Genomic DNA, 26,368 nt, shown 5'->3' on the forward strand with positions numbered 1-26,368 from the left:
CTAAATGAAAATAACTGGTGGGAGCTAGGAGGCAGGAGTAGTCCTACGGTGGAGAGGCTATAGGACCCCGGAGAGAAGACTGGAGAGAGATGAGGGCTCCTTACCCTAAACTGATATTACACAGAACCGCTGTATGTCTAGACCAGTGTCACTCCATACTAAGTCATTAATATGCAATAGATCATCACATGGCAGGAAATGCAATGATCAATACTTCACAAAGCTTCATGGCTAAGCCTGGTCTACACAGTGACTTCTAGGCCAGCCTGGGCTACAGAGTAAACCAAGTCAAAAAAGAAAAAAAAAAGGAAAAGGAAAAGGCAAACAATACAGCATACACAGGAAATGGTGGAAACCACCATCTTCCAAACAGGAAAGGGAGGGAGTGGTCATTAGACCCCGAGGCATTATGGTTACGGGGGTGGGAGGGAAGAAATGCCCAAATCTCTTGCCCTGACCCCCAGTCTTTCGCCTCTGTCTTCTGTTGTCCATGTTCACTGTAGCCCAGAAGCTTAAACTCCAGGGAAACCTAGGTAACTCAGTCCAAAGCCTTTTGAGGCCAAGATGAGGAAGAATGGAAAGTGGTCCTCAGGGGACAGATACAAAATTTAACACGTCATTTCCAGAAGTTTATCTTTCAGCTGCAGAGGCAGAAACACACACAGAACTCCAGTCAAAGGCAATAAGAGAAGATGATGCACACAGATAAAGTGAGGTCATTGATAGAGGTTCATCTTAGGAAGCTGAGGGGGATGGAAGGGGGAAGGACCCCTCTGGAGAATTTAGAATTAGGGCTGTAGAGCGATGCAGAACGGGTACCGGGGTCCTCAAAGCATGCATCATCTGATTCATTTTATTAAAAAGGTCTTTTTTTTTTTTTTTTTTCTGAAGAGCTGCTGGCAAGACCTGAGTGTGGTGCGTAGGTTTGAAATCCTCAGATTAGATGTGTCTGTCATCCAGGTCATCCTTCCCTCTCTCCCTTCCTTCCTTGCAGCAAGCATTAGTTGAATCCTTTGCGTGTAGCGGGCAGTGCACCTGGGATCATCTGCTCTTGGATGGTCTGGCCCCTTCCCAGTGCCTTGTTCTCCTCACTCCATGGAATAGCCTTTCCATGCTCTTCCTGAGCACAGGAACATTTCCTGGTTGCTTGTCAGGCAGCTATTGCTGCTGAGGGAGGAAAGGAAGGCGATGCAGACTTCTGAAAGAGCGAGGCACAGGGGCACAAGAGCCCGGGGAAGACTGGGTTTGCACACGCCCCGTAGGAGAACAGAAAGGGAAGAGCGATCTCTGAGACACTGGGTCAGTGCCCCTGTCTCGTGTCCCTCTCTTTTTTTCACAAAAAAAGGCTGGGAGTGTAACTCAGTGGTGGACAACTTGCCTAGAAAACATGAGGTCCTAGGTTCAAGTCCCAATCCTTCCCTATCCCTTCCCCCCGAAGTCACACAGTAGTAGGACTATGGAGCAACACAGGAAGACTATGGGACACTTGGCAGGAAGTTCTGACTGCTGACTTTGCTCCAGTGCCTCCCTCACCCTGTCTCAGGGGCCTGACTGTTTGTCTTGCCTTCTGCCAATGGTCAGGGACCTATTTCACCATTTCTCGGGGTGGGTGGGGAAGCTATTTTCAGTCTACTCCACCTCTGACCCTTGGAGTCACCACTTCTTATCAGTGGTACCCGTGTCTGGTCTCTCTGTGACATTTCTCAATCTCTCTGTTCTTACTGCTATGTGCTAGACAGCGCGCTCACAGCTCCTCTTTCCTCCCTCCTAGGTCTCCTAATATCCACAGAATCTCCACTGAGCCCCATGCCCACCCGGTCCCACTTTGTACAGCGTAGGGTAGATGCTGAAGTTGGTTTCTGCTCTTGCCTTTGGCCGGATGTCTGACCAGCCATGGAAAACATCTGGATCTTAGTTTCCTGTTTGTAAAATGAGAATGATACATAGTTCCTCCCCCCCCCCCCCCAGGATTTGTGGAGATTGAGAATCTGTGTGAAATGCTGGCCCCTGTGTCTGACTCTGGAACGGTGTGATTTTTGTATTAATGTCTTGGGTACTAGTGTTAGTATTAACAAGTGTTGGTATTGGGTATTAGTATCAGTATAACAATGCTTGGTGTGACGTCTTTGGAGTCTGGGTGTGGATTTTGTTTCCATGTCACTCTCTGTGCCTGGTCATATGGCTCTTCTAGCGTGGCATTGACTAACAGGTTTCACCATATGTACAAATAAAGTCCCTTGTTCCCATGAGGAGAACTGAGGGCAGGTTCCAAGCTTGTTATAGGCAACTATGGGCCCCTTATGGACCTTCCTCGTAGTCAGAGAACCCACAGATGGGATGCTGGAATTAGAGGTCCTTCGATATATTGTAACTCATGTGGAGAATCACTAGACTGAGAGAAAAAAAAAAGAATCTTACAGGCCAGGTTCACATCAGGACCAGTGGCAGCACAATCAGAAGGTATTTCTCTTACTTCTGTGATCTTGCTACCCAACTAGAGTCTGTCATGCTGGATGTTCTCTATCTTCTCTCCTCCCCCTTTCACTTTTATCTGTCTGTATCTATCTATCTATCTATCTATCTATCTATCTATCTATCTATCTATCTATCTATCTATCTATCTATCTATCTACCTATTATCTATCTTTCTAGCATCTATCTATCTACCATCTATCTCACTTTCATCTATCTACCTATTATCTATCTCTCTAGCATCTGTCTATTATCTTTCTATGTATTTATCTAACTAACTGTCATCCATCTGTCTATACAGCTGTCCTCATCACTATGTCAGCCACCTTTTTCATTGCTATGACCAAATAACATGACAAGAAGCAGTTTAAGGGTAGACTGGGTAGACCTGGTCTCACATTTGGAGGGCACAATCCACCATGACAGGAAAGGCATGATGGAGCACGTCAGGGCATGGCAGGGAGAACATGTGGCAGATGTTGTTGATAGCATGTAGACCAGAAGTAAAGAGGATGCCAACCCTCTACTCGCTTTCTTCTTCCCCCTTCTTCCCCACCCAGTTCCTGGTATGTGGGACGGTCCTCCTTCATTCAGGACAGGCCTGCTCCCCTCAGTTCATCCTGTGTGGAAACACTGTCACAGGTACCTCCACAGGTATGCTTCACTAAAGCTTTAGGTGTTTCTTTTGTTTTTAATGTGTGTGTGTGTGTGTGTGTCTGTGTGTGTGTGTGTGTGTGTCTGTGTCTGTGTCTGTGTCTGTGTCATGTCTCATCCTCAGACATGTTATCATCTTTCACTGGCATCGAGCTCAACCAAGGAACTAGCTGTCCATCAAGCCCCAGGAACTTTTCGATTTTTTTTGTTTGTTTGTTCGAGACAGGGTTTCTCTGTATAGCCCTGGCTGTCCTCGAATTCCCAGAGATCCACATGCCTCTGCCTCCTGAGTCTTAGGATTAAAGGAGTGTGCTACCACCTCCTGGCTGACTTTTCTCCTTTTTAACCTCCCGGTTCTGGTAATACAGTGGTTCACCACCACGCCTTGGCGTTTTCACCTGGGTTCTGGAACTCGGTCCTCGTGTTTTCAAGGCAAGCACTTTATGGATTGAACTGTCTCTCCATTCCTGAGACATTTTTTAGCACAGCGGACTTGGCAGTGCAGATTGCTGTCATACACACACACACACACACACACACACACACACACACACACCCGCCTGTCTCATCTAACTCATCCTTCTGAAGGTTTCCTATGTTTAGGCTTTTTCAGATCCCCGAGTCATGAAGAGTGGGGTAGCTTCACACTCTTTCCTGTGCCTTTTGTAAATGCAGCAACTGCCTACTTGACTGGCTTATCAGGACCCTGCATCAGTCTCTTTCTCAAGGTTTCAACCTCCTTATCATTGTCACAGACCAGCTCTCCTGGTTAGTTTGTGAAGCTAGTCTGTTTCACAGAGGGGCTGCTGGCTGATACACTCCATAGGCTCCCCTGTGAGTGGTGAAGGTCTGAGACAGTTTACCAAGACCTTTTTGTTTGTTTGTTTGTTTGTTTTTTTGTTTTTTTCCCCCCAGGGGCCCTGAGACCAGCCTGATCCTATAATACCAGTGAGCACATTGGAGAGAGAGAGAGAGAAAGAGAAAAGGACCCTAAGCAAACAGACCCACGCCCTGCTTCTATCAACACAAATATTTCTGCCCTCGGCACACAAGGATCAAGTTCCCCAAATTCCATTTAATTTCCTTGGCTCCTGTATTGAGTTACAGCCGGGCCACAAGGGATCTTGGCACCAGAGGCTTGCAAGGAAAAGGCTGTTTGGTTGAACTTTGTTGCTCAGTTCTGCAGACACTGTAGGGTCAGATAAGGTTGTGGGTGGCCCATTAATTCTTCCTACATGGTGTTCTGAAGTGAACCTGAACTCTGCCACACTCTGAGATTCCCTGCTCTAATGATTCCCGAAACAATGAACAGCCATCGCAGAGTCCACGCCAAGCTTTCTCAAGAGCTCCCTTCTCATGCCTTTCTCCCAGCTATATGCTTCTGTAAGAAAAATTGTTTCAGCTTCTTTGAAGACTGTAGCCCCAAGGCAGCTGCTTGGAGGCATATGTGTACCCTGTCTGGTTGATCACATGAAAAGGTGAGAAACAGAGTTCTGAATCTCATTCTTTCACTGCAGGGGTTTCAGTGAAAGCTGTGGAGATAGTTTCTTTCCAACTTTAGTGTCCTAGTTAGCTTTAACTGTTAACTTTACACAGCCTTGAGTCACCTGAGAGGAAAGGCCCTGTAGAGTAATTGCCTAGATCAGATTGGCCTGTAGGTGTGTCTGTGGGGCATTGTCTTGATTGATAATTGATGTAGGAGGGCCCAGCCCACTGTGGGTGGCTCCATTCCCTAACCAGTGATCTTGGGCTGTATAAGAAAGCAAGGTCAGCATGAACCCAAAAGCGAGCCAGGAAGTAGTCTTCTGTGGTTTCTGTTTCAAGTTCTTGCTTGAGTTCCTACCTTTACTACCCCTAAGGATGGACTGAGACCTGGAAGTGTGAGCCGAACAAACCCCTCTTCCCTCCCCTAAGTTGCTTTTGGTCATACTAGCAGTGTTTTATCCCAACAACAGAAAGAACACTAAGAACACTCTGATAGCTATATGTTTTCTATTGCTCTATGTGTGAACACTCAAAAACCAAAGCAAAACAACAAAAATCCTCACAAAACCAACAAGTATGATGGTACATACATATAATACCAGCACTAAGTAGATAGAAGTTGGAAGGTCAGAAGTTCGAGACTAGCCTAGGCTACAAGAGGCACCATTTCAAGCAACAAAATTAGAACAATAAACAAACAGTAAGAACCCAGAAAACTTTAAGAAATCAATCTACCAACCAAAGTGTCAAAGTAGATCCAACAAATGAGTTCAACAAGGTTTTGAGATATAAAATCAATACAAAAAAATCCATTGTATGGGGATTTTTTTTTCCCTTTTAAATTTTTATTTGACAATAAGCAAACAGAATTAACATAAGCAGCTCCAGATTAGCTCTTCTTGCACCAGTGACGAGCAATTGACTTAGCAGGAATTGAGTTAAGGACTCCCATTGACGGTCCAGGACTGCAATCCAGGACTGCAATCCAGGACTGCAGCAGGGCGCCCCGGCCAAGCCAGGTCACAGCAAAGCCATCTTCCTCATTGCTTTTCCCAGCTCTTTTTAATGGAGCCACAAGACACAGATATTTGTTTAGCTGTACTGTCTGGGATTATCCAGGATGGAAGTCTCTGGTTGTGCTGGCGGAGACAGGACTTAGAACGAGTCTCATCAGATGGGGTCAGCTGTGAAACAGCTCCTGATCAGAATGGAGGCTGAGGCATCGCACCTGTCTCTTCATAAGGACGGATACTTAGCCATCTTCCTGTAGACCTGGTCTTTTTACTTGGGTTTTTTTCTTCTCTGCTTTTGGAGTTACTATCTTCTTATTAACAATATAACAACCCCATCATAGTGCCAAATATTCACCAGATGGAGCTTAAATTTGATCAAAACAAACTGGGACATGCAGTTATTTAGAGTCTTTAGGGCAAACAACAAGAAAGAGTCACCCTAAACTACCGCTCTACGACAGCTCGAGTCTCCCGTTTGCAGGATGGGAGTGAGAAGAGGAGAGTCGTGCCACTTGTTGTTCAGAAGACACTGCAGGGGGGTGGCCAGGACCGTCAAGTGACTGACTTCCCTATTTTCCAGACAGCTGCTTGTGCAGCTTGGGCACATAGTCATCCCACTCCGCCTGGTAACACGTGCCGGCTACCGGGGCTCCCAGGTGGTACTTCTTGCGGAAGGCCGCCACCTTGAATTTGCCGCGGTGGTCTCCTGACCGGTTGCTGAGAACAGGCTCGTCACACTTGAGGGGCTTGTCCTGCTTGTACACCAGCCAGACGTAGCGATGGAGGCCGGTGCCACTGGGAGGCCCGGAACCCACATAATCCGAGAGGACCTTCCCACTGCTGATGTCGTTGCCCTTCATGTTGACCACAAGAAAATGGTGCCACTCCCTGTACTTGGGGTCTCTCCTGCTGGGAGCATCGGGGTCTGTGAGGACCAGCGTGTAGAGTTTCCCTGGGTCAAGGCCATCCCAAGAAATGCTGCTGGGTCTGTTCTTAACCTGGGTGGGCGTCAGCACTTGGCCGAGTTCGTCCACTTCCACCCCTCCATAGGTGACCCGCAGTGGGTGTTGGGGCCGCTCATCCACCTCCTGTAGGCTCAGGGGCCCGGCCCACTTGCTGATGTCTACCGGCATGGCTAGAGGCTGTGGTGGCCGTTAGGTACGAACAACTGGAACCCACGTGCTGTGCTGAGACCTGCCTGCTGACCACGTGAGCCCTGCAGCCGCGGGGAGCACACCCCTTTGTATTCTTACATACCTCAATGAATGATTCAAAGAAGGGTATTAAGAAATCAATTCAATTTTTTTTAAAGTGATAAAATTAAAATACTCAAGAACAAATTTGACAAAAATTATGAAAACCATAGTGTGAAAAGTACAAGAGATTGTTGAAAGGTACTGAATGGGCTTTAAATCAATGAAAATCATTCCATGTTTGTGGGTAAGACTTAGGAGTTAACAAGAAATAAGCATCCTTTAAGATGGTGTGTGGATTCAATGAAAGTACTATCTAAACCGTTGTAGGCTTCTTTGTAGAAACTGTTGAGTTTAAAATTCGTATGGATGGATTTGCAAGGAGCCACAACAGTTAAAGCTATCTTCAAAAGAACAAAGCTGGAAGATTCACGTGTTTTCTGATGTAAGGTCAGCACAAAACAGTAATAATTGAGGCAGTGGCATACTGGTACAATGGGAGACACGGGGATCTGCGCATTGCTTTTGTGCGGTTTTCAACAAAGACGCAAAGCACTCCACAGGGAAGAAATCAGTCTTCAGTAAGTGATTCTGAAATCACTGGACGTCAACATGCAAAAGAGTAACATTGGGTCCCAACCTAAACACCAGATATAAGTTAATGTGAAATAGAACAAGAACTTAAGAATTTATAAACTATTAGAAGAACACATACGGCTACATTTTTATGACTTTGGATTTGATAATGGATTCTTAGCTATAACACCAAGATTCAAGGTGGCAATGGCTCAGTGGATAAAGGCACCCATTGAGAAACCTCAGGACCTAAGTTCGGTCTTAGGACCCAGGTGGTGGAATTTGTTCTCTGGCCTCCACAGGTATGCCATGGCAGACACACACACACACACACACACACACACACACACACACACACACACACTACACCAAACAAAAAAGGTAACAAATAAAAAACCAAACAAATAAAATACACTAAGACATGAACCACAAAAGAAAAAGACAAATTGAACTTCATTAAAATGAAAATATATTCTGTGTTTCCAAAACAATGGAAAAGGCTGAGATGGGCCAGCAAAAAAGATGGCTCATTAGGTAAAGGAGACTGCCACCAACATGACCATCTGAGCTTGATTCCCGGGCCCCACATGGTGGAAGGAGAAAACTAACTTGCATAGGTTGTCCTCTGACCCCTGCACACATGTAGTAGCACATCCCCCTTAACATCTGCACTAAATAAAAAAATTTTAAATGTTATTAAAAAAAAATAGAAGGCAATATATAAAATGGATTTTTAAACATTTTGCTGATCACATATTTGATAAAAGTCATATCTGGAGTCTGTAAAGAATATTACCAAGTCGGGCGGTGGTGGCACAAGCCTTTAATCCCAGCACTTGAGAGGCAGAGGCAGGTAGATCTCTGTGAGTTCAAGGCCAGCCTGGGCTACAGAGTGAGTTCTAGGATAGCCAGGGCTACACAGAGAAACCCTGTCTTGAAACTCTCCCCCCACCCAAGAAAAAGAATATTTACAATTTAATAATAAATTCCAACTAATTTAAACAAAGGGTTAAGGCCTGGAGCAGACATTTCTCTTAAGAAGAGACATAAATGACCAAGATCACAAGAAAAGATGGTAGACATTGTAAGTTATCAGGAAAATGCAAACCAGTATCTTAATGTCAGTCATATCCACCTAGATCTGCTAGAACAAAACAAAACAAAACAAAACAAACAAACAAACAAAAAAAGTCAAATACAGTAGGTGCCAGAGGGTACATGGAAAAATAGAAGTCTTCAAAGACTCCTGGTGGAGAGGAGAAATGGTACTGTTTGCTTCCCAAGTGACTGCCCATAAAAGTTACTTTACTGCCCAGCATCGGCTTCTGTATATACACCCCAGAGAAGTGAAAATATATATCCACATAAAAAGTTGTATATCAGTGTTTATAGTAACAGTATTCACAATAGCCCAAAGTTGGAAGCAAACCAATGTCCATGAATGGATGAATGGATAAGCAAAATATACTTATATACAATGAGAACAGAATTCCACTCAGCCATAAAAGGAAATGAAGTTCTGATACATGCTATAACATGGATGGACTTTGGAAACATGATGGTAAATAAGGATCAGTTAGAAAATGCTACACTCTGGGCCAATGAGATGACTCAGTGGGTAAAGGTACTTTCCAAACAAGACTGGTGATCTGAGTTCCATCCCCAGAACCCACACAGCGTGGACGAAGGGAACAGACTGACAAAGAAAGCTGTCCTCTGACCCTAATCACACTGTGGCACGTGAGCCCCCGCCCCTGAATCATGCACACACACACACACACACACCAATAAATACATTTAAGATAAAAAAAAACCCAGTCTATATGAATCCACTTCTATAAAATATCTTTAAAAGGCAAATCTTCAGAAGACGGATCTAGAAGTTCTTCAGTGGCGGCTTTGTGTGGCAGCTGAGGAAATGAGCAGACAGCTGAAGGGCACAGGGTTCCTTTTGTCATGAAGAAAATATTCTCAGTTTCAGGGTGTTGGTGGCTTACATGTCTCTGACTATCACAAAAAATCACCAAAATGTAACTTTTAAGTGACTGAATTATTTGGCATGTGAATTGCATTTCCTTAAAGCCGTTATGTAAAACAAACAAAAACCTGAAAGACATTGGCAGTGAAGGCTCCCTGGGGGAATGGTTCTTCTCTCTAGGCGGTCCTGCCTGTTGTCAGGTGGCCACAGCTCCTCACTATGTGGGCTTCTCCCCTGGGACACTGAAGGTACTCACAGACAGCAGCTGTCTTCCCCGGAGGGAGTGACCCAAGACAGAATGAGGCGAGAAGTGCAGCACCCAAGACAGCCTAAGCCTGGAGATGACTGCAGAGATGACTGTGCAGGCCAGTCCTGGCAGTGTGGAGCGGCTTACCAATGATGACAATATCAAGGCTGGCGATCCTTTGGAACCATTTGGAGCCTGGATGGCACTGCCTTGCCGGAAGCTTTCATTATGAACTGGGGCAGTAAGTATAAGACACTTGGTAAATGTGAACCCAGCAAGTAAATATTTTTTTTTTTTTTTTTTTTTTTTTTTTTTTTTTGGTTTTTCGAGACAGGGTTTCTCTGTGTAGCTTTGCGCCTTTCCTGGAGCTCACTTGGTAGCCCAGGCTGGCCTCGAACTCACAGAGATCCGCCTGGCTCTGCCTCCCGAGTGCTGGGATTAAAGGCGTGCGCCACCAACGCCCGGCTAAGTAAATATTAAATATCCATTTTATTGTTGACCTAGGTGGTCGAAAGCTAGATGTGGCTTATTCGTGTTTATTGCTTTACTCAGGAGGAGCTCATAGAGTCCTAGAATTCAGGGACTATTAGTCCCTGAAAAATGAGGTATTTTTTAAAATTTTTTAATTTACATTTTTTTCCAAGACATAGTTTCTCTGTGTAATAGCCCTGGCTGTCCTGGAACTTGATTTGTAGACCAGGCTAGCTTCAAACTCACAGAGATCTCCCTGTCTCTGCCTTCTGTGTGTTAAGATCAAAGGTGTTTACCACCACCCCGGCACATTTTGTTTGTTTATGAGTGTGTGTGTTTAGAGACCAAAGGATATCTTGTGGGAGTCAGGTCTTTCTGTCAAGTCCAAAGGAAACTCCATTTTCAAAAGGCAGAAGGGACAAATGGCTACCTGTGGTGCCTAATAGGTTTTCTGCTCCCCCCCTCCAGCCCCTTGCCCCCCCACCCCCACCCTCTGGCCCCAATAGATTTCTCCACCGATGCAGTAAGCCAGATCAAGCCGAGTTGAAAAAGTACAAGAACAGGTTTATTTGAGCAAAGCAGCTCCTGAGCAGGGTCTCCAGTCCCAGAGATCGAGGCCGGAGAAGCTGCATCCACAGGGAGACTTTATAGGTTGTAGGTGTGAGGTGATGATGTGTCTGCCATAAGCTGAGTTGATGCCCAAGTATGGTCAAAAGCTGAGCACTTTAGGCGGGGACTTGGGTGGCTGTCGTCTTCAGGGGAGGAAGCTGCAGTAGCCTCCAAGAATGCTGAACTGGGCCTTTTGTGCCTTTCCTTTGTCTGGAGGCTCTCTGAGTGGGTGGGGCTTGGAGAGAGACAGGAATGGGGCTTTCTGGATCATGCAGGGGAGAGCTGGAGGTTACAGCTGAACACCCATCAGCATTCCAAAGTATATGCTGGCTTCTAGGATCCCTCAGTATCACAAGTCCCTGTTGCACATTTCAAAGATCATGCTAGCTATCCTCCTAGCTCTCCTCCCCTCCTCCCCTCCTCAGACTTCCCCAGCTCACAGGCTTCCCTACCCTCAGCTACTCCTTTTCCTTATAACCCTGCTATTTCGGCTGTGCTCTCTGTCTTCCTCCTCCCCCCTCTGACCTCCTGCTCTTCCCCCACCCACCCATCTTCTCTTTACTCCCCATCTCTCATGTTTTTGTTTCTGTTTCTGTTTTCCCCTCTCTCTGCTCTGCTCCTGCTTCTCTCCTGGCCAGGTCCAGTCTGCTGGCCATGTTCTGTCTACTTCCTTCTCTGCTCTGGACTCTTCCAGATGCCTCTGGCTGTTCTCTCTCATATCTACAATAAAAGCTTTACCCTTAACTAGACCATAGAGCCGTCATATCATCAGTTTACACACTGTCCTTCTACCGTGTATCCTAGGGACTGAACTCAGGTCACTGGGCTTGGTGGCCTTGACCTGCTGAGCCATCTCCCTGGCCCCCTTGAGGTATAATTTGGAGACTGTGTATCTCTAATGGTGTTTAGCTGACAGGAAGAAACACAGATGTGAGGGGAAGCTGGTAATTCTAGCATTTACCAGGAGCAAAGCCCAGAGTTCTTTGGCCTTTTTGCCTCCCTCATGAAGTCAACATGGATTTATCTCTTCACAGCTTTGTTATGTGGGCTGGGAAATATGCTGCAAAATTAACAGAAGGAAAGAGCAAACCCAGGATAGACATGCTGGGTGAGTCTGGGGAGAAGCACTCCACCCCCCGCCCCCACTTGTGTGGCTGTGTGGCAGCTGGCTCTGCTTCAGGCCAGTCCCAGGGGTGCGGTTTCAGACAGGATGGAGATGAGGGTGTGGTAGGCAGATGTCTGTGATCCCCTAGCTCCCTGCCCTTTCAGCCACCTCTCCCTCCCATGCTAATGGCTTTGGAAACACAGCACTCTGAACCCTAGAGGCCAGCTCCAGGGCCACTGTGAACCTCAGACTGCTTCCTGGCCTCTGTTGCTTAGGAGTCTCACAGGCAGCCTGTAGAGTTCAGGTTCAGCACAGTTTTAACTGCGGTTCCTGGCATTTAGGACATTTCTTTAATTGACTATGTATTTCCATTTCACTTTCAGAGTCTGGTACATCATCTCCAAGGGTTTCTTAGGAAGTGTCCACACTCATTTAGCTCCGGCTGATTCACTCAGCTGTGTGAGAGATTTCATGCTTTTATAAATCGCTTATCTGAACAAGACCCACAAAATGGCAATGTTAGTGGACATGTCAGTGCAGACAGGGCAAATTCCATGTGGTCCTACTCCTTGATGAAGAGCTGCAGATGGTCAGTGGCTGCCGAGAGAGGGAAAAGCAGTTGCTTTAGGGACAAGCTTCCACACAGGTTATCCAGTCCCAAGTGGTCAGCACTGGACACTTACTACATATTCAAACAAACAAAAGAAAATGGAGTTAGTAGGTTATATATACATATATATGCATATACATACACACAGTGTGTGTGTGTGTGTGTGTGTGTGTGTGTGTGTGTGTGTGTGTAACAGAAATAAAGAAGAGATTATGAATTTGGAATGGGAGGAGTTAGATGGAAGAGAGGGTGGGTCTCCAGTGACGTAGATCAGTGCCCATGCATGAAAACAAAACAAAACAAAACAAAACAAGCAAACCATGTTAATTAAAAAACAGCTTGCTGTTTAGCTTGAACTGTTTAGGGGGCCCCAGGCAGTGGGATTGGGATCTATCCCTGGTGCATGAGTGGGCTTTTTTTGGGCTCAGTGCCTATGGTGGGACACCTTGTGCAGCCTTGGTGCAGCGGGGAGGAGCTTGGACCAGCCTCAACTGAACGTATCAGTCTCTGCTGACTCCCCATGGGAGGCCTTGCCTTGGAGGAGGTGGGAATGGGGGTGGGTTGGGGGGCGGGAGGCTGGAGGGTGGGAGGAAGGAGGAGAGGGGGATCTGTGGTTGGTATGTAAATTGAATAGAAAATTTCTTAATTAAAAAAAAAACTTGCGTACCATCCTATTCAATTTTTCTGGAATATTCAGGAGGCTTAGTTATTGGTGGGATCCTGGCATGTAGGTGATGCTTTCATCCTTTGGAGGTTGAAAAAAATTGACCCATGAAAGGGAGATCCTTCATGTATGGCTGTGCAGGGCTAGAGGCCAGCTTACAGAACCTTGGCTCCCCAAGTTTCCTCCCGACTCACTTTCTCTGTTCTTCTGCCACAGACACCAGGGTTTCCACTTGACTCATAGCAAATCTGCTCTTTCTTAGGGGAGAGAGTGCTGATAATGCTTTTGCTGGCCCTGGTGGCCATCCTAAGAAGACCCAGGACTTCCCTTTGCAGTGAATGAGAGGACAGGGAAACTTGCCCGGAGACTCCTACAAGATGAGTTTAGGATAACACAGACAAAAGCCAGTTTTGGATTCTCAGCAAGCTCTTGAAGCCCAGGAGGAGCTCTAGAGGTTGGGGATTTAGCTCTGTGGTAGAATGCTTGAGTAACAAAGGCTCTGGGTTTGTCCTCTGCTGTGGGCTGTGTGTGTGTGTGTGTGTGTGTGTGTGTGTGTGTGTGTGTGTGTGTGTGTGAAGGAGAGAGAGAGAGAGAGAGAGAGAGAGAGAGAGAGAAACACAAAAATAGCCCACATGAGCTCTGGAACTGTTCTCATCTTCGGAGGCTCCTTTAAGTTGGGATTGTTCAGAGAGCCTAGCTTGGCTTGGGCTGATCGTGGCGCAAGCCCCTGCCCCTCTGTCCCTCTGGCCGTGGGTTGAGATTGCCATTCCTCTGTGGGCCTGTGGAGGCCAGAGAATTACTCTTATGTAGTGATCTAGCTGCTCCTGTCTTGTGGCCTCTTCCTCACCTAACAGTTATTGTCTAAATAAACTGTATCCAATAGTCTCTCTTTCCTCCCCTCTGGCAAATTTATTCTAAAATTTAAATACGCTGAAGTGAAGTCCCTCCCTCCGTTTCTCCCCTGCCTCGTTCTTCCTCTCTGCTCTCTTCTCTTCCCCGCCTTCCTACGCTCTGGAGCACTTGTGTAGAATGTTAATATTTTAAGACCGACTGTCCCCTTCCCACAAGCCCTCCCAGAACAGCACAGGATATAAACGAACAAGAACTCTGCCAGATAACCACATCCAGCCTGTAGGGTCCTCCCCTCTCACACACAATGCATATGGAATACAATAGATCATTAGTTCTACCTCAAATCTTAATTTCTGTATTTTGCTTTTCCACTTCCTGTATTAAGACATTATTATTCATAGCTCTCTACTCCCACTCCAAGAAGCAACACGATCCTTAGCTTTCTGCGGGTGGCCTGGAAAGGTTCCTGAGCAGATGTTCGGGGGATTTGCTTTCAGCATCTACAGACTGAATATTTAATAAATTGTCACCTGGGGGATCTTTTCTCAGGACTTTCTACCTTTTCCCTCTTGGTTTGGTGTTCTTTTTCTTAGTTTTATGGATTTATTTGCTCGCTTATTTATTTATTTATTTATTTATTTATTTATTTATTTATCGTGTGAGTGTGGTGTTTGTGTGGAGTGTGCACATGGGTGGGCGTATGGAGGGTGGGGGGCAACTGCTGTCCTGTTCTTTCACTGCCCATGGCATTCCCTTGGCACCGGCCTCTCACTGAACCTGGAGTTAGACTGCAGCCATCAAATCCCAGTGATCCTCCTGCCTCTGACCCTCTGCATACCCACCCTACTCCCCACAGCCCTGCATCCACACTGGGGTTAGACCTGGATTTTCACATGAGTGTTGGGATCTGAACTCAGGTCTTCTTGCTGCGTCGTCTCTCCAAGGAAGCCCAAGAGAACTGCTTGTTCCAAAAGAAAACAGTATATGTCTCGTGACAGAAGCAAAAATGCCCTGATCCATGAGACAGCAGCAGAGGGTAGAATACTAAGTGAACTTGGCAGGGTTGAGAGCGACTTTGAAATAATCTGTGAAGCAGAAACTTCACCAGAATACCAGTGAGCAGGATGGAAAAAGTTTAAATGATTTGATGAGAAAATCAGAAAAGCCAAAGCAAATGAAATGCAATAGACATTCAGAGAAACAAGAAAAAGTGTTATTTGAATATTTAAAATGAACACGAAAGATACAGAAAAACATTACCTTTCATAAGTTTTTTAAAAAAGCTAAAAATTTGGGATTTTTGAATGCTATATTTTCAAGTAATTTTATTGATGATGATGATGATGATGATGATGATGATGATGTCAATGATGTCGGGGTCTCATGTAGCCCAGACTGGTCTCACATTCCCTATGTAGTCAAGGACGGCCTTGACCATTTGCTCTTCCTGCCTCCACATCCTGAGAGCTGAGACTGCAGACATACATCGCCATTCCTGGTTTATGTAGTTCTGGGGATCCGACCCAGAACTGTTTGCACTCGAGGCAAGCACTCTACCAGCTGAGTACATCTCCAGCCTCCCAGCAATTTCAGATTATGAACGTGCCTTCTTACACTTCAGCCTTTCATCCACGCGTAGCCATGTTCCTCATCTGTTCTAGAAGAGTCCAGCTGCACTATCAGTTACCTGTGGAGTAGCTGGAAGCTGATGGCTGTGCAGGAGTCACTTGGCTAGCCCCAGGTCACCTCTCCGGCCATACCTACTGCGTCTTCTATCTGGGTTGCTAGTGGTGCTGGAGGATGGCTGGGCTTCAGGGCCACCGTTTGGGCTTCAGGTTGATCTCACGGAGAAGGCTTCATCTTAGTGGCTACCTGCCCTCGCTGCCACCCAATGATTATGTGGATTCTGTCTTATCCTGCTCTCACTTAAGGGAGCCATGGGTCAACCAGCCCGTGAGGAAGAGACAGAGGCGTGCATGAAAGGGCTAAGTCGGCAGTTTCCACGGTAGATGGGCACGATGAACAACTCTACTCTTTTCCAGAGGGTTCAGACTCTCTCTGGTTGTCATCTTCAGAGCTCCATTCAGGCAAAGACGGCCACAGCAGGAAGCAGAGACGTCCACTTCAGCTCTGCCAGCTGTGGGAGGCACACTGCCAGGATACCTCCCCACATCCTGATGAACACTGCTCTGGTCCTGACACCACCATACACTTGGCATTCTGAACTTGTTGCTTCAAGGGCTAGTGCCCAAGCCCCATGTACTGTAGACTAGGACAGCACACCATGTGTGACGGAGCTCATGATTTGCAATATAACCTCACCACTGATCAACAGTTGCTTCACCTTGTACTCATGAGTATCTTTTCCATGCGCCTGAACCATTCAGCTTGGCTTGTGTCCTGGGGTGGCCGTCATCTCTGCTACTAATCGCTGAGGCAGAGTCTTCCAGGAGGAAGAGCCCCTTCTCCAGCCATAGCTCCAGTGCTCCTAAACTGCAGTGAGCCTAGCCCACCCACAGAGGTTGAGGAAGGCCATGAAACTATGGGGGCAGGGGGGGGGGTTAGCTGGGCTGCTTGGGGGAAAAAAGCAGGAAACAATTCATTCTGTTTTCTACAGCCAGATATTCGAGGCTTCTGTTTTTATGTGAAGACTCAGAGCTCGAGTGTCCACTGTCCAAATGGACAAGCAAACCATCATCTCCACGACCCCATGCAGTTTCTTCTCCAACAAAATCTAGGATTCCCTGGGTCCCCTAGAGGGTTTCCAGAACACTGTAGCCCAAGAACAGTGAGGAAGTCAAGGACACTGAAGGAGCAGACACAGATCTGCTGGACTCCATGCTGAACTCCTGCCCAGAGATCCAAATTGGTGTGGAAGACAAGAGTTAGATCAAGGAGAGGCCATCTCTCTGTTGGTTGGTCTTCGTTGTTAACTTTCTAGATTTAAAGTCACCTAGGAGACACACCTCTACGAGTGTCTGTGAGGGTCTTTGCATAGGATTAAAGGAGGGGGAAGGGCTTTCATTGAAGTGGGAGGTCTTGATTAAGATCCTGGAGAACACCAGTCAGCCATTCCCTTATACATAGAGAAGGCTCTCATTAACGGTGGGAGTTCTGTTGTGCCTCTGGGTGCACTTTCTTCCTCTTTTCCTAGTCACTTTAGCTCAGCCACATTGAGCTTTGAGTCCCTCAGGAGTTCAGGTGACACAGTTGTCATCCAGAACCTTCATGTCTCTGGCACCATCACCCCTGCAAGACCCCACCCATGCACAATCTACACTGAGAAGTATGAGACAGCCCCCAATGTTGAGAACAGTGTGTTGTCCAACAGCTGGCCCTCCACACCGTGGATCACCATTCCCTGGAGGTTTTCAATCTACAGAACCTTCTAGAAGACAGCCCATACTGTGAAAACTTATCAAAACATAAAGGGTCTTTAAAAGCTCTTTCCAGATCATCCATTTGGAAACATGGACAGTGACAGAGTAGAAGCCCCCAAAGATGTCATGGATTAACACTCCTGAAGTGACACTCTGCATTGTTCCTGGTGTTCTACAGAGCAAGTTCCAGGACAGCCAAGGCTCCACAGAGGAACCCCTGTATCTAAAAACCAAAATGAATGAATGAGTGAATGAATGCATGGATGCACGTGCCACCATGCCCAGCCTGTTTCTGAAGTTCTTAGTAAGAGAGGACACATAGGAGGTCCTGGCTCTAAACACAGATGGCTCTTACTGCCTCTGTCAAGATTCTGTCCCTCACCACCCAACATCACCAGGACTGATGAAGAGGTGTGGGACAGGTGGGAGAGATGGAGAATCGAAGAGGGTTATCTGGTTTTGTTTCATGTTATTCTTGTTTTTGTGGTTTGTTTGCTTGCTTTTGTTTTGGTTTGATTTTCTAAAATTTTCTTTTGGGGGCGCTGCAGGGGTGAGGGTTGGATATGGGGAGACTGGGAGGTGATTGGAATTAGGCTGTATGATGTGAAATCCCCAAAGAATCAATAAAGAAATTATGTTAAAATGTCTGTCCCTGGTCGCTATGGTCATGATAATGTTGAGTGCTACTGTGGACACAGCTTGAAGACAAAAGTCTCAGAGCCCCACAGAGGAGCTGAACAATGCTGGGAATGGACAGCAGCTCCAGACGGAAGGCAAGAAGGCTTGGGAGTCCAGACTGAGGCTCCTACCAGTAAAGCTTCTCTGGCCCCACGACAAACGCCCATCGATGAGAGTCTCCAGGGACACAATGTAGACTCAGAGATCCCATCTATGTCTGGGACAGTATTCATCACTGAAAAGCACAGGAAAGGTGGCGAGGAGTGGAGGGATGGGATGGCTCAGTGGTGAAAAGCTCACACTGCCCTTGCAGACGATTTGAGTTTGGTTCCCAGCATCCACACCATGCAGCTCACAAATGCCTGTGATGCCAGCTCCAGGGGATCTCATTTCTCTAGCATCCTAGGACACACACACACACACACACACACACACACACACACACACACAATTAAAAATGACTTTTAAAAAGTGACAGCACATAAAGGTAGTGGCATTGTAGCCCAACAGGGCCCAGACAGAAATCCAGAAAGAATCTCTAAGATGATGTGGACAGTTGTCAGATACAGCCATGCTAGTTCAAGACCTCAACCGTGACCCAGAACAGGGTAGAATTAGCTACAGGTTTGGATTCTCTTGCTGTTAGTAGAGTCATAGACAGGTCTTTTGGAGCCTAGTTCAGAGGTAGCTGGAGGTATAGGGCAGGGGAATGGAATGTGTCTACAGAGTTGGGTGCAGTATCCCTGGCTTCTTTGGGCATCTTCCTGACTTGGTGGGCTTTGGCCCAAGTTTCCACAGCCTACAAGGACTCAGGAGCAGAAGATGGTGATTGAATCAGATATGGTGGTATACATCTGTAATTATAGCACCCTGGAGCCTGAGATGGGTGGATTGCTTTGAATTCCGGTCTAGCTTGGGCTACAAAATCGGTGTCAACCCAGTCCAGGCTACATAAAAAAGTCCTGCCTCAAAAAACCAAAACAACAATATTCCCACAGGATGAAACAAAGCCAAACAAAAGAAACAGGGCTTAGGGAACAGTTCCATTAGTCAAGTGCTTGCTGAGCAAGCGTGAGAACCCAGGTTTGGATCTCCAGCACTCCTAAGTGGCAACTCACACCTGTAATCATAGCCCTGACAGGAAGATCCCTTGGAGCTTGCTCCCCAGCTGGGTCAAATCGAGGAGCTCCTTAGTGAGAGACCTTGGCTCAAAAACTACAGTGTAAAGAGGAGACTCATTGGGCAAAGTTATTGCTAAGCAAGCATGAGGACCAGAATTCAGATCCCTCACACCCAAGTCAAATTTTGGCATGGGGGCCTGCATCTCCCAGTGCTAGCGTTGGGAGCAGATCTTGGGGGCCACTGGCCAGCCAGTGAAACCAAACAGTATCTTCAGGTTCAGTGAGAAACCTTGTCTCAAAAAAAGGTGGAGAAGCACTTCAGGAAGAAGTCCCATTGACCTCTAGCTTTTACCTGCCATTCTGTGCACACTAACATGCAACACACACACACACACACACACACACACACACACACACACACACACACGCACGAATGTGCCTTTGGAGAACCCAGCTTTGCTGAGTCTGAAGTTTTATCATATTTTTCAATAGACAGCCCAGGAGCAAACAGATTCTGGCCGAGCCAGAGTCAGGTCAACCTCTCATCAACAGACGTTTCATTTATGGCTCTGGGGATGTCGTCCTGGAATTCTTGGATGTCAGTGTCTCTGTTGAAGAGGCTGACACAACCACCTCTGCCTCAGATACCTCAGGCAAGTCCCAGAGGCTAGGTGTCTCCCTTTGGAGTTATTCACACATTCTTTGAATGTCAGGAGACTTACTCAGCCACCAGAAACCAGTCAGGGTGCCCGTCTCTGGAGCCAGGCTACAGCTCACCAGGTCTCAGGGGCTCAATTCTCCCTCAGGTTCTGTTCCCTTCTATAGGAGGTGATAGGGGACAGATACACCAATTGATCGTATGCCCATTTCCATAAAAATCAAATATGATGTGCATTTGTATACCATCCTACAAGAAAGTATCAATCAATAAAGACTTAGGGCGGAGTGGGAGGGTGACTTTTCCAAAGACAAGGAAGCTTAAAACATCTTTACTTTGAGTTTCTGTAGCACAGTCATAATGAGGAAGGCTTCTGTGGAGATGTTTAAATTGTTGGTCACTTTCCTTAATGGCCTCCAGTAAGACTTCAACAGACAAGTCATGAGTAGGTTCATTTGTCATGGCCTCTACTGTTTTTCTAAATTGTTACACTTTATTTAGAGTGTGTGTGTGTGTGTGTGTGTGTGTGTGTGTGAGAGAGAGAGAGAGAGAGAGAGAGAGAGAGAGAGAGAGAGAGGGAGAGAGAGAGAGAGAGAGAGGGAGAGAGAGAGAGAGAGAGAGAGAGAGAGAGAGAGAGAGAGAGAGAGAGAGAGAGAGAGAATGCATGTCATGATTCACATCTGGAAACCATAAGACATAAGGGAGAGGTCCTCTCCTTCTGTCACATGGGCTCCAAAGATGCAGCTCCAGGTGTGAGGCTCGGTGGCCCCTCAGGTTGTGAGGCTTGGTAGCAGGTGCCTTCATCCCCCTCTTGGGGGGCCTCTTTTGTCCTTCTCTCTGAGGATTTGCTGACCACAACCAGATTCCCATTTGCTCGTGGACAGGTATGCGTTTGCACAGTTCCTAAACTCCCCACCTTCCACAAAACCTTAGATGTTGAGGATGTTGGTGAAAGGAACCCTGCGTATATTTCCAAAGCTGGCATGGCACTGTAGTGCAGGCTTGTGTGGCATATGGCCACTTAGCACCACATCACAGAGAGTTTTCAATGTCTAAGAATTCCTTAGAAACACACGAGTAAACGACTACCCGATCCCTCTTGTGGATAAATCCTAACCTCTAATTTACGACTCACTCTCCTGTTCCTGGGTGGTTACGCCATTTTTTTCTTTTTCTTTTGTTGCTGTTATGAACAGTGTAGCAAAGACCTTCTCAGAATACAAACCTTCATTACATTCCTGTCTTTGTTTCTGTTGCATCCCCAGAGGCTCAGTTAATTACTAAGTACAAAATTATAGAGGTTTTTATACCAACTGCAAACTAGTTTTCCTGAGCATTACTAGCAATTTGCACTCTTACGGGCAGCATATGAATTCATGGGATCCTAGCTTTGCCAATGTTGAGTATCATCAAGAAAAATACGTTTTGATTATCTAATCGGAGTGAACAATATGAGCTGAACGTTGGCTATTTCACAACTATGCAGATTTCCCCCTCAAATCTTTTAATATGGTGTGTTAATTAAAAAAGAAATCTAAAGCTGTATGTGGTGACGCATACCTGTTAGCTTAGCAACTGGGAACTGAAGACAGGTGGATAAGGCCTTTAGGGCCAGCCTGAGCTCCAAAGCAAGTGTGAGGCCAGCATGGGCAATATGATATCCTGTCTTTGAAAAAAAAAACTTTTTAAAAGTATAATTAGATATTTTAAATGTTTTATTCCATTCAACTAAACAATTTTTCAACACTTTTCAATGTTTAACATCTTGAATCATTCAGCATTATTGACTAGATACTTTTTCTGTTAGGCATCAATTAGAAATACAAAGATAAAAAGTACATAGTCCCTTTCCTCTGAAAACTTTGCCGTTTCCTTAGGACAGTACGAGAAAGTGAAAGAGCCGGATGGATAGGAGGTAGTCTATGTTTACTAGGAACTATGCAGTTACTTAGAAATGTATTCAGACCTAATTCTCCAACAGCTTTACAAGAACAATGATTTTTATCTATTCTATGGATTAGATATCGGGGCTTCCATTGTGAAATGATTTGTTCAAACCCAGGATTCTAGGGATGGCCTTCCAGCTCAGAAGCCCATCCTGTACTGGTACAGCTCGAGGGTCTAGGTGCTTGAGCACAGGGACGACCATTTTCGGTGAGTAGCGAGAGCTTTCCACGAGGCCGTCAAAGGTGAGATGGAGGGGGCCTGTAGATTACAGGCAGGGAAGGTGGGGTCGGGGGCGCGGAGGCCTAGAGCCGAGGACCGCAGCGTAGAGCCGAGGACCGCAGCGTAGAGCCGAGGACCGCAGCGTAGAGCCGTTGGCCGTGACGCACAGATTGTTGAAGATGGTGTTGGGTGAAGAGTCTAGAGGGAGCCTTGTGATGAGCGAGGCAGAGGTGGAGAGCTAGGAAAGCCAGAGGCTCAAGCAGAGGAGGCCACCGTTGCAGTCACAGCAAGGCTCCTCCTCATGGGTCTGACCCAGGCAAGTCACATACCTTGGTCAGCCACGCTGGCCCTGCCCACTTCTTTCTCCAGCCTCTTCCTAGCCCCTTCCAGCTCCAACCCCATTGCTTCTTCCAGTGTTTTGAGTGTCCTGCTATCTCATGTTCTTTTTGACCAAATAGACTACTGGGCTATGTGTCAGCAATTGTGTGAGTGACTCCTTCCTACCCTCAGCGACCATTTCTATTTATTCAGTCAATTCCCACGGGCCTCCTTTTTATTTTTGGAAACAGGGTCTCACTCTGTCATCCCAGCCATGCTGTGACTCACTATGTAGCCCAGGCTGGGACGGCAGGCTTGAGCCGCTATCCTGGTCCACACTTCCTTTCTCCTAATCACGTTCTGCCTCTGTCGTGCTCACTTGCACTTGTAATTGCATATTCATAGGTGTCCTCTCGAGCAACGCTCGTCTCTTCCAACAGCTGTACGCTGTGTTGGTGGAGCAAGGGGAGTCTCGCTGTTTTGTTTCCGCTGTTTGTGGCTCGAAGCCTAGTGCAGAGTATAAATGCTCTTAAAGCAGATTTATTTGAAGGGGGACGACAGAATGATTGATCTGAACTAGAGAGGATGATGTTAGTGGTAATATGGTGGGTCAAGAAGAAAGGAGACTGAACTTTTTTTTTTTAGAAAGAACTGCCTTGGTGGCTGATTATACACAGGGATAAGAGTCTGGGGCGTTAGAATGGTTCTCAAGCTTAGTGCTTAAATAATCAAATAAGGGAACAGTTTTACCATTTACTGGAAATAGAGAATCCAGAAAGACTACGGATTGAAGCTTAGATAATGAGATCACTGTAACAACCTAGAGGAGGGCAATAGCCCGAGGACATTGTCTGCTGAGAGGAATTGTACACCAAAGGGATAATAAAGTTTGGACCCATGTCCTAAGTGAAACAACTACCTAGTTAAGAAAGCAGATGTGTGGGCTGGAGACATGGCTCAGCAGTTAAGAGCATGTACTCCTCCTGTGGAGGACCTGAGTTCAGTTCCCAGCACCCACAGTGGCTCACAACTGCCGATAACTCCAGCTCCGGGGGTAATCTGATGCCTCTGGCTTCTGAGGGCATACACACACACACACACACACACACACACACACACACACACACACACTTAAAAATCAAGAGAAAAGAACACAAGAGAGGAGGGGAGGGGACAATAGCTTTGGTAATAGAGTGTGGCGGATTCTGTGTCCAGAGGCAAATTAGGTAAGAGGAGCTGACTGACCACTGGCATGCAGGAACAGAGGGCGAGATGGAGACAGAAGGGTCGTGTTGCCCCAGAAGTCCCGGAAGAGGTGAACCCCGCTGCATGGAGCACTATTACTGCAGGGGAAGTGTGCGGAGCAAAGGCAGGCAGCAACCTTTCTCTAGTTCCTTGGTGACCTTTGCAGTCAAGAACGTGAACTGGTACCCTGACCTAGGGGGCGCAGAGATGGAGGGACTATAGCAATGGGATTGTGAGCAGGATGAGCAACAGAAAGATAGTCCAGGGAGATTTTCCAGACAGCCAGAGGACAGCAGAAGCCTGATAGGAGGAGAAATAAAATGAGCTATTGGTTGAGGTCAGGAGAGTGGGCAGGGCCTGGCAAGGGAGGAGAGAGGGGTGTGTGTGTCATGAGCACAGGAAGATGCTCTCCCATTGGAGGAGATGAAGGCTTTAGAGATGCAGAAGGAAGGCGAGGTGACAGTGTTAGCTGGGAGCTGATTGTTCCCTGTAGACTGTCGATACCACTGAAGTGGCCAGGGAGACCGAGTGCTGGAAGAAGGTGCCAGAGCAGGCATCTGGCTTTCCAGTGCTCTCCCTTTGCACAAGCTCAGGCTGGGAAAAGGAAGGAGTGGCCGCCCTTGAGCAATCACCTGTCTGCCAGAAAGAAGTGTCAGGGCCTCTTTAAATTGTCGCAGAAGACCAAGAACCAGGAAAACAAAACACAACACAACAAAACAAAACAAAAAACCAGCTTCAGGAATGGACAGGGAGCGTTCCAAGATTGTGCACACAGCTGGCCCTAGCTGTGACCTGCCCCGTTGGTGCCCCCTCTTAGGGCTGTGGGAAGAGGAGCTTGCCTGTGTACACAGGTGGGCAGATCACAGTTCCAACTTCCAGCCCTGCCTTGGCCCCGCCCAGCTGCCGGCAGCCTTCCCCTCGGATTGAGAACCCGGTGCGTGGTCAGGCCTGAGCGCTCCCCACGTTTACTCCCATAGTAATGTCCCGAGGGCTTCCCCAGAATGTGACCTCATTCGTTCTCAGGGCACTGTGGAAATGTCGGCCTCTCTTTGAAGCTGCCAGTCTATAAATGCCTTGGGTGAGATGATTTGCAACCAAGTCACACTTAGGTCTTTGGTTGGAAAGCCAGATTCTTGTACGCATGTCACACCGCCTGCATCTGACTGTTCTGCTTTGGTGACGGGGAGGTGGCTAGGCCTGCCTGATAGATGCATTTTGGCAATAAAGCAGTGAACTGTGGGATTAGATGAAAATGGAAAAACAATTGCATGGCGGAACCAGAACGCCAAGAGGCCAGTGTTTGCCAGCAGCTGGAGCCTGCCAACTAGAGCCATTTCCTGTGCCTTCTATGAGTCAGGAAGCCAAATCTATTTTTTTCTTGTGGTTTTCAAGCATAAGTTTTTAACCTTTTTTTTTGAAGTTAGTGTGTATTAATTGAGTTTTCATTGTCAATCACACTTCTGCTGGAAGAATAGATGGTATCTATAGACAGTAGCAGCAGGTATCATGCACATACCGTGTGTGTGTGTGTGTGTGTGTGTGTGTGTGTGTGTGTGTGTGTGTGTGTGTGTGTGTGTGTGTTAGGGACTGGGACGGAGACAGGAAAGAGAAATGTCTAAAACTACACTTGCCAATCTCGAGCAAACCTCACGTCTTGAATGAGGAGGGAAGCAGCCTGCTTCCTCCTGCTTCACTGTGGACGCTGGCAGGCCCACCCCAAGGTGAAGGGCGCTGACCAGACATGTGACCCTAGCCAGGTCACCTCATCTCTTGGGCTTGTTCTTTCCTGGAAAAAGATGTGATTGCTGCACTAGGTACTTCTGAAGGTCTGACCACTTTGAGTCATCTCTGAGTCCAACTTTTTTTTTTTAATTACTTTTTTGACTTTTTGAGATTATGGTATAATTATATCATCCCCCTTTTTCTTTTTCTTCCTTCAAGAATATATTATTTAAAAAAAAAAAGCAGAAATTGCTGAAATGGGAAGAACAATTTCTTCCTGGAAACCTCTTCTCTGAGGATTAAGAGGCTGTGAAATAATGCCATTTTTCTCAAGGGTAGATTATGTTCTGTGGTATTTATCTAGGTGACTACTCAGGTAACTAGCTGATAAACCAAATAACCAATGAGCCAACTAACTAGGCAGCTAACCTACTAATTAGCTAACTGGAACCTGAATACAGCCAGGGAGTTAGTAATTAGCCCCTTTATCTGACCATGGAAACTGAAGTCCTCTGGAACCACAGCTTCTGGCAAACCGCCCCCCCCCCCCCCACCAAGTCTAGAAACAACAGGAACTTCTGTGGCCATCTGAACTGCTCAGGAATGATCACCAAGCATGTGTTTTCTCTGATCTTGGCTGGCCGGACAACAGCCCGAAGATGCTTCGTGACACACACCTGTACCTGCCGAGCGCTTGCTTCTCTGTTTGCAGGACAGTTTCACACCGCCCTGCCAAGTGTGGAGAGAGCCCTATGTGCACTTTCAGTCATGTGACTCGTGACTCAGGCCCTCTCTGGCTCCTGCTTGTCACAGGGTATGGGAACCTGGGAGGAAAGGTGAGAACTGACTGTGCAGCGCTTCTCTGGGAGGGCCCAGGGTTGGGCAATGGTGTGTTGTTCTGCAGGCTGCCCTGGCCCTTTTTTATGTGCGTGTAATAAAGTTATCACCCATGCACAGAATTCAGAGGTTCAGAGCTACCAAAATCACGGGTCAGGGTGGGGATCTTCATGAATGAAATAGGTTGGTGCCTGACCTCCCTGCCAGGGGAAATATTATGTCTAACTCGAATCCACACTGCCATGTTTAGCATACTTGCTCTTTCTCGGCTAGACAGAGAGGAAAATTCATTTCACACCAGGAGGAATGTCTAA

The 26,368-nt window shown here is 46.8% G+C and overlaps 2 protein-coding genes and 1 pseudogene across 2 annotated transcripts in view; 2 read left to right on the forward strand and 1 right to left on the reverse strand.

Moving 5' to 3' along the window:
• Positions 1-5,434: 5,434 nt before the first annotated feature.
• On the reverse strand, positions 5,435-6,805 carry LOC102923172 (phosphatidylethanolamine-binding protein 1). Its single transcript, XM_015995427.3, has one exon. The coding sequence runs from the start codon at positions 6,755-6,757 to the stop codon at positions 6,194-6,196; it is 564 nt and encodes a 187-aa protein (XP_015850913.1). The 5' UTR covers positions 6,758-6,805; the 3' UTR covers positions 5,435-6,193.
• Positions 6,806-15,947: 9,142 nt separating this feature from the next.
• LOC121828245 (sorting nexin-19 pseudogene) lies at positions 15,948-16,818 on the forward strand (annotated as a pseudogene).
• A 5,279-nt stretch (positions 16,819-22,097) lies between these two features.
• Emp1 (epithelial membrane protein 1) overlaps positions 22,098-26,368 on the forward strand; it is a 75,248-nt gene continuing 70,977 nt past the window's right edge. The window contains exon 1 of the mRNA XM_006976520.4: positions 22,098-22,248. The gene's annotated coding sequence lies outside the window, so the exon portion shown is untranslated. The remainder of the gene's footprint in view (positions 22,249-26,368) is intronic.

The sequence above is a fragment of the Peromyscus maniculatus genome, chromosome 3 (genome assembly GCF_049852395.1).
Source record: "Peromyscus maniculatus bairdii isolate BWxNUB_F1_BW_parent chromosome 3, HU_Pman_BW_mat_3.1, whole genome shotgun sequence".
Taxonomy (NCBI): domain Eukaryota; kingdom Metazoa; phylum Chordata; class Mammalia; order Rodentia; family Cricetidae; genus Peromyscus; species Peromyscus maniculatus.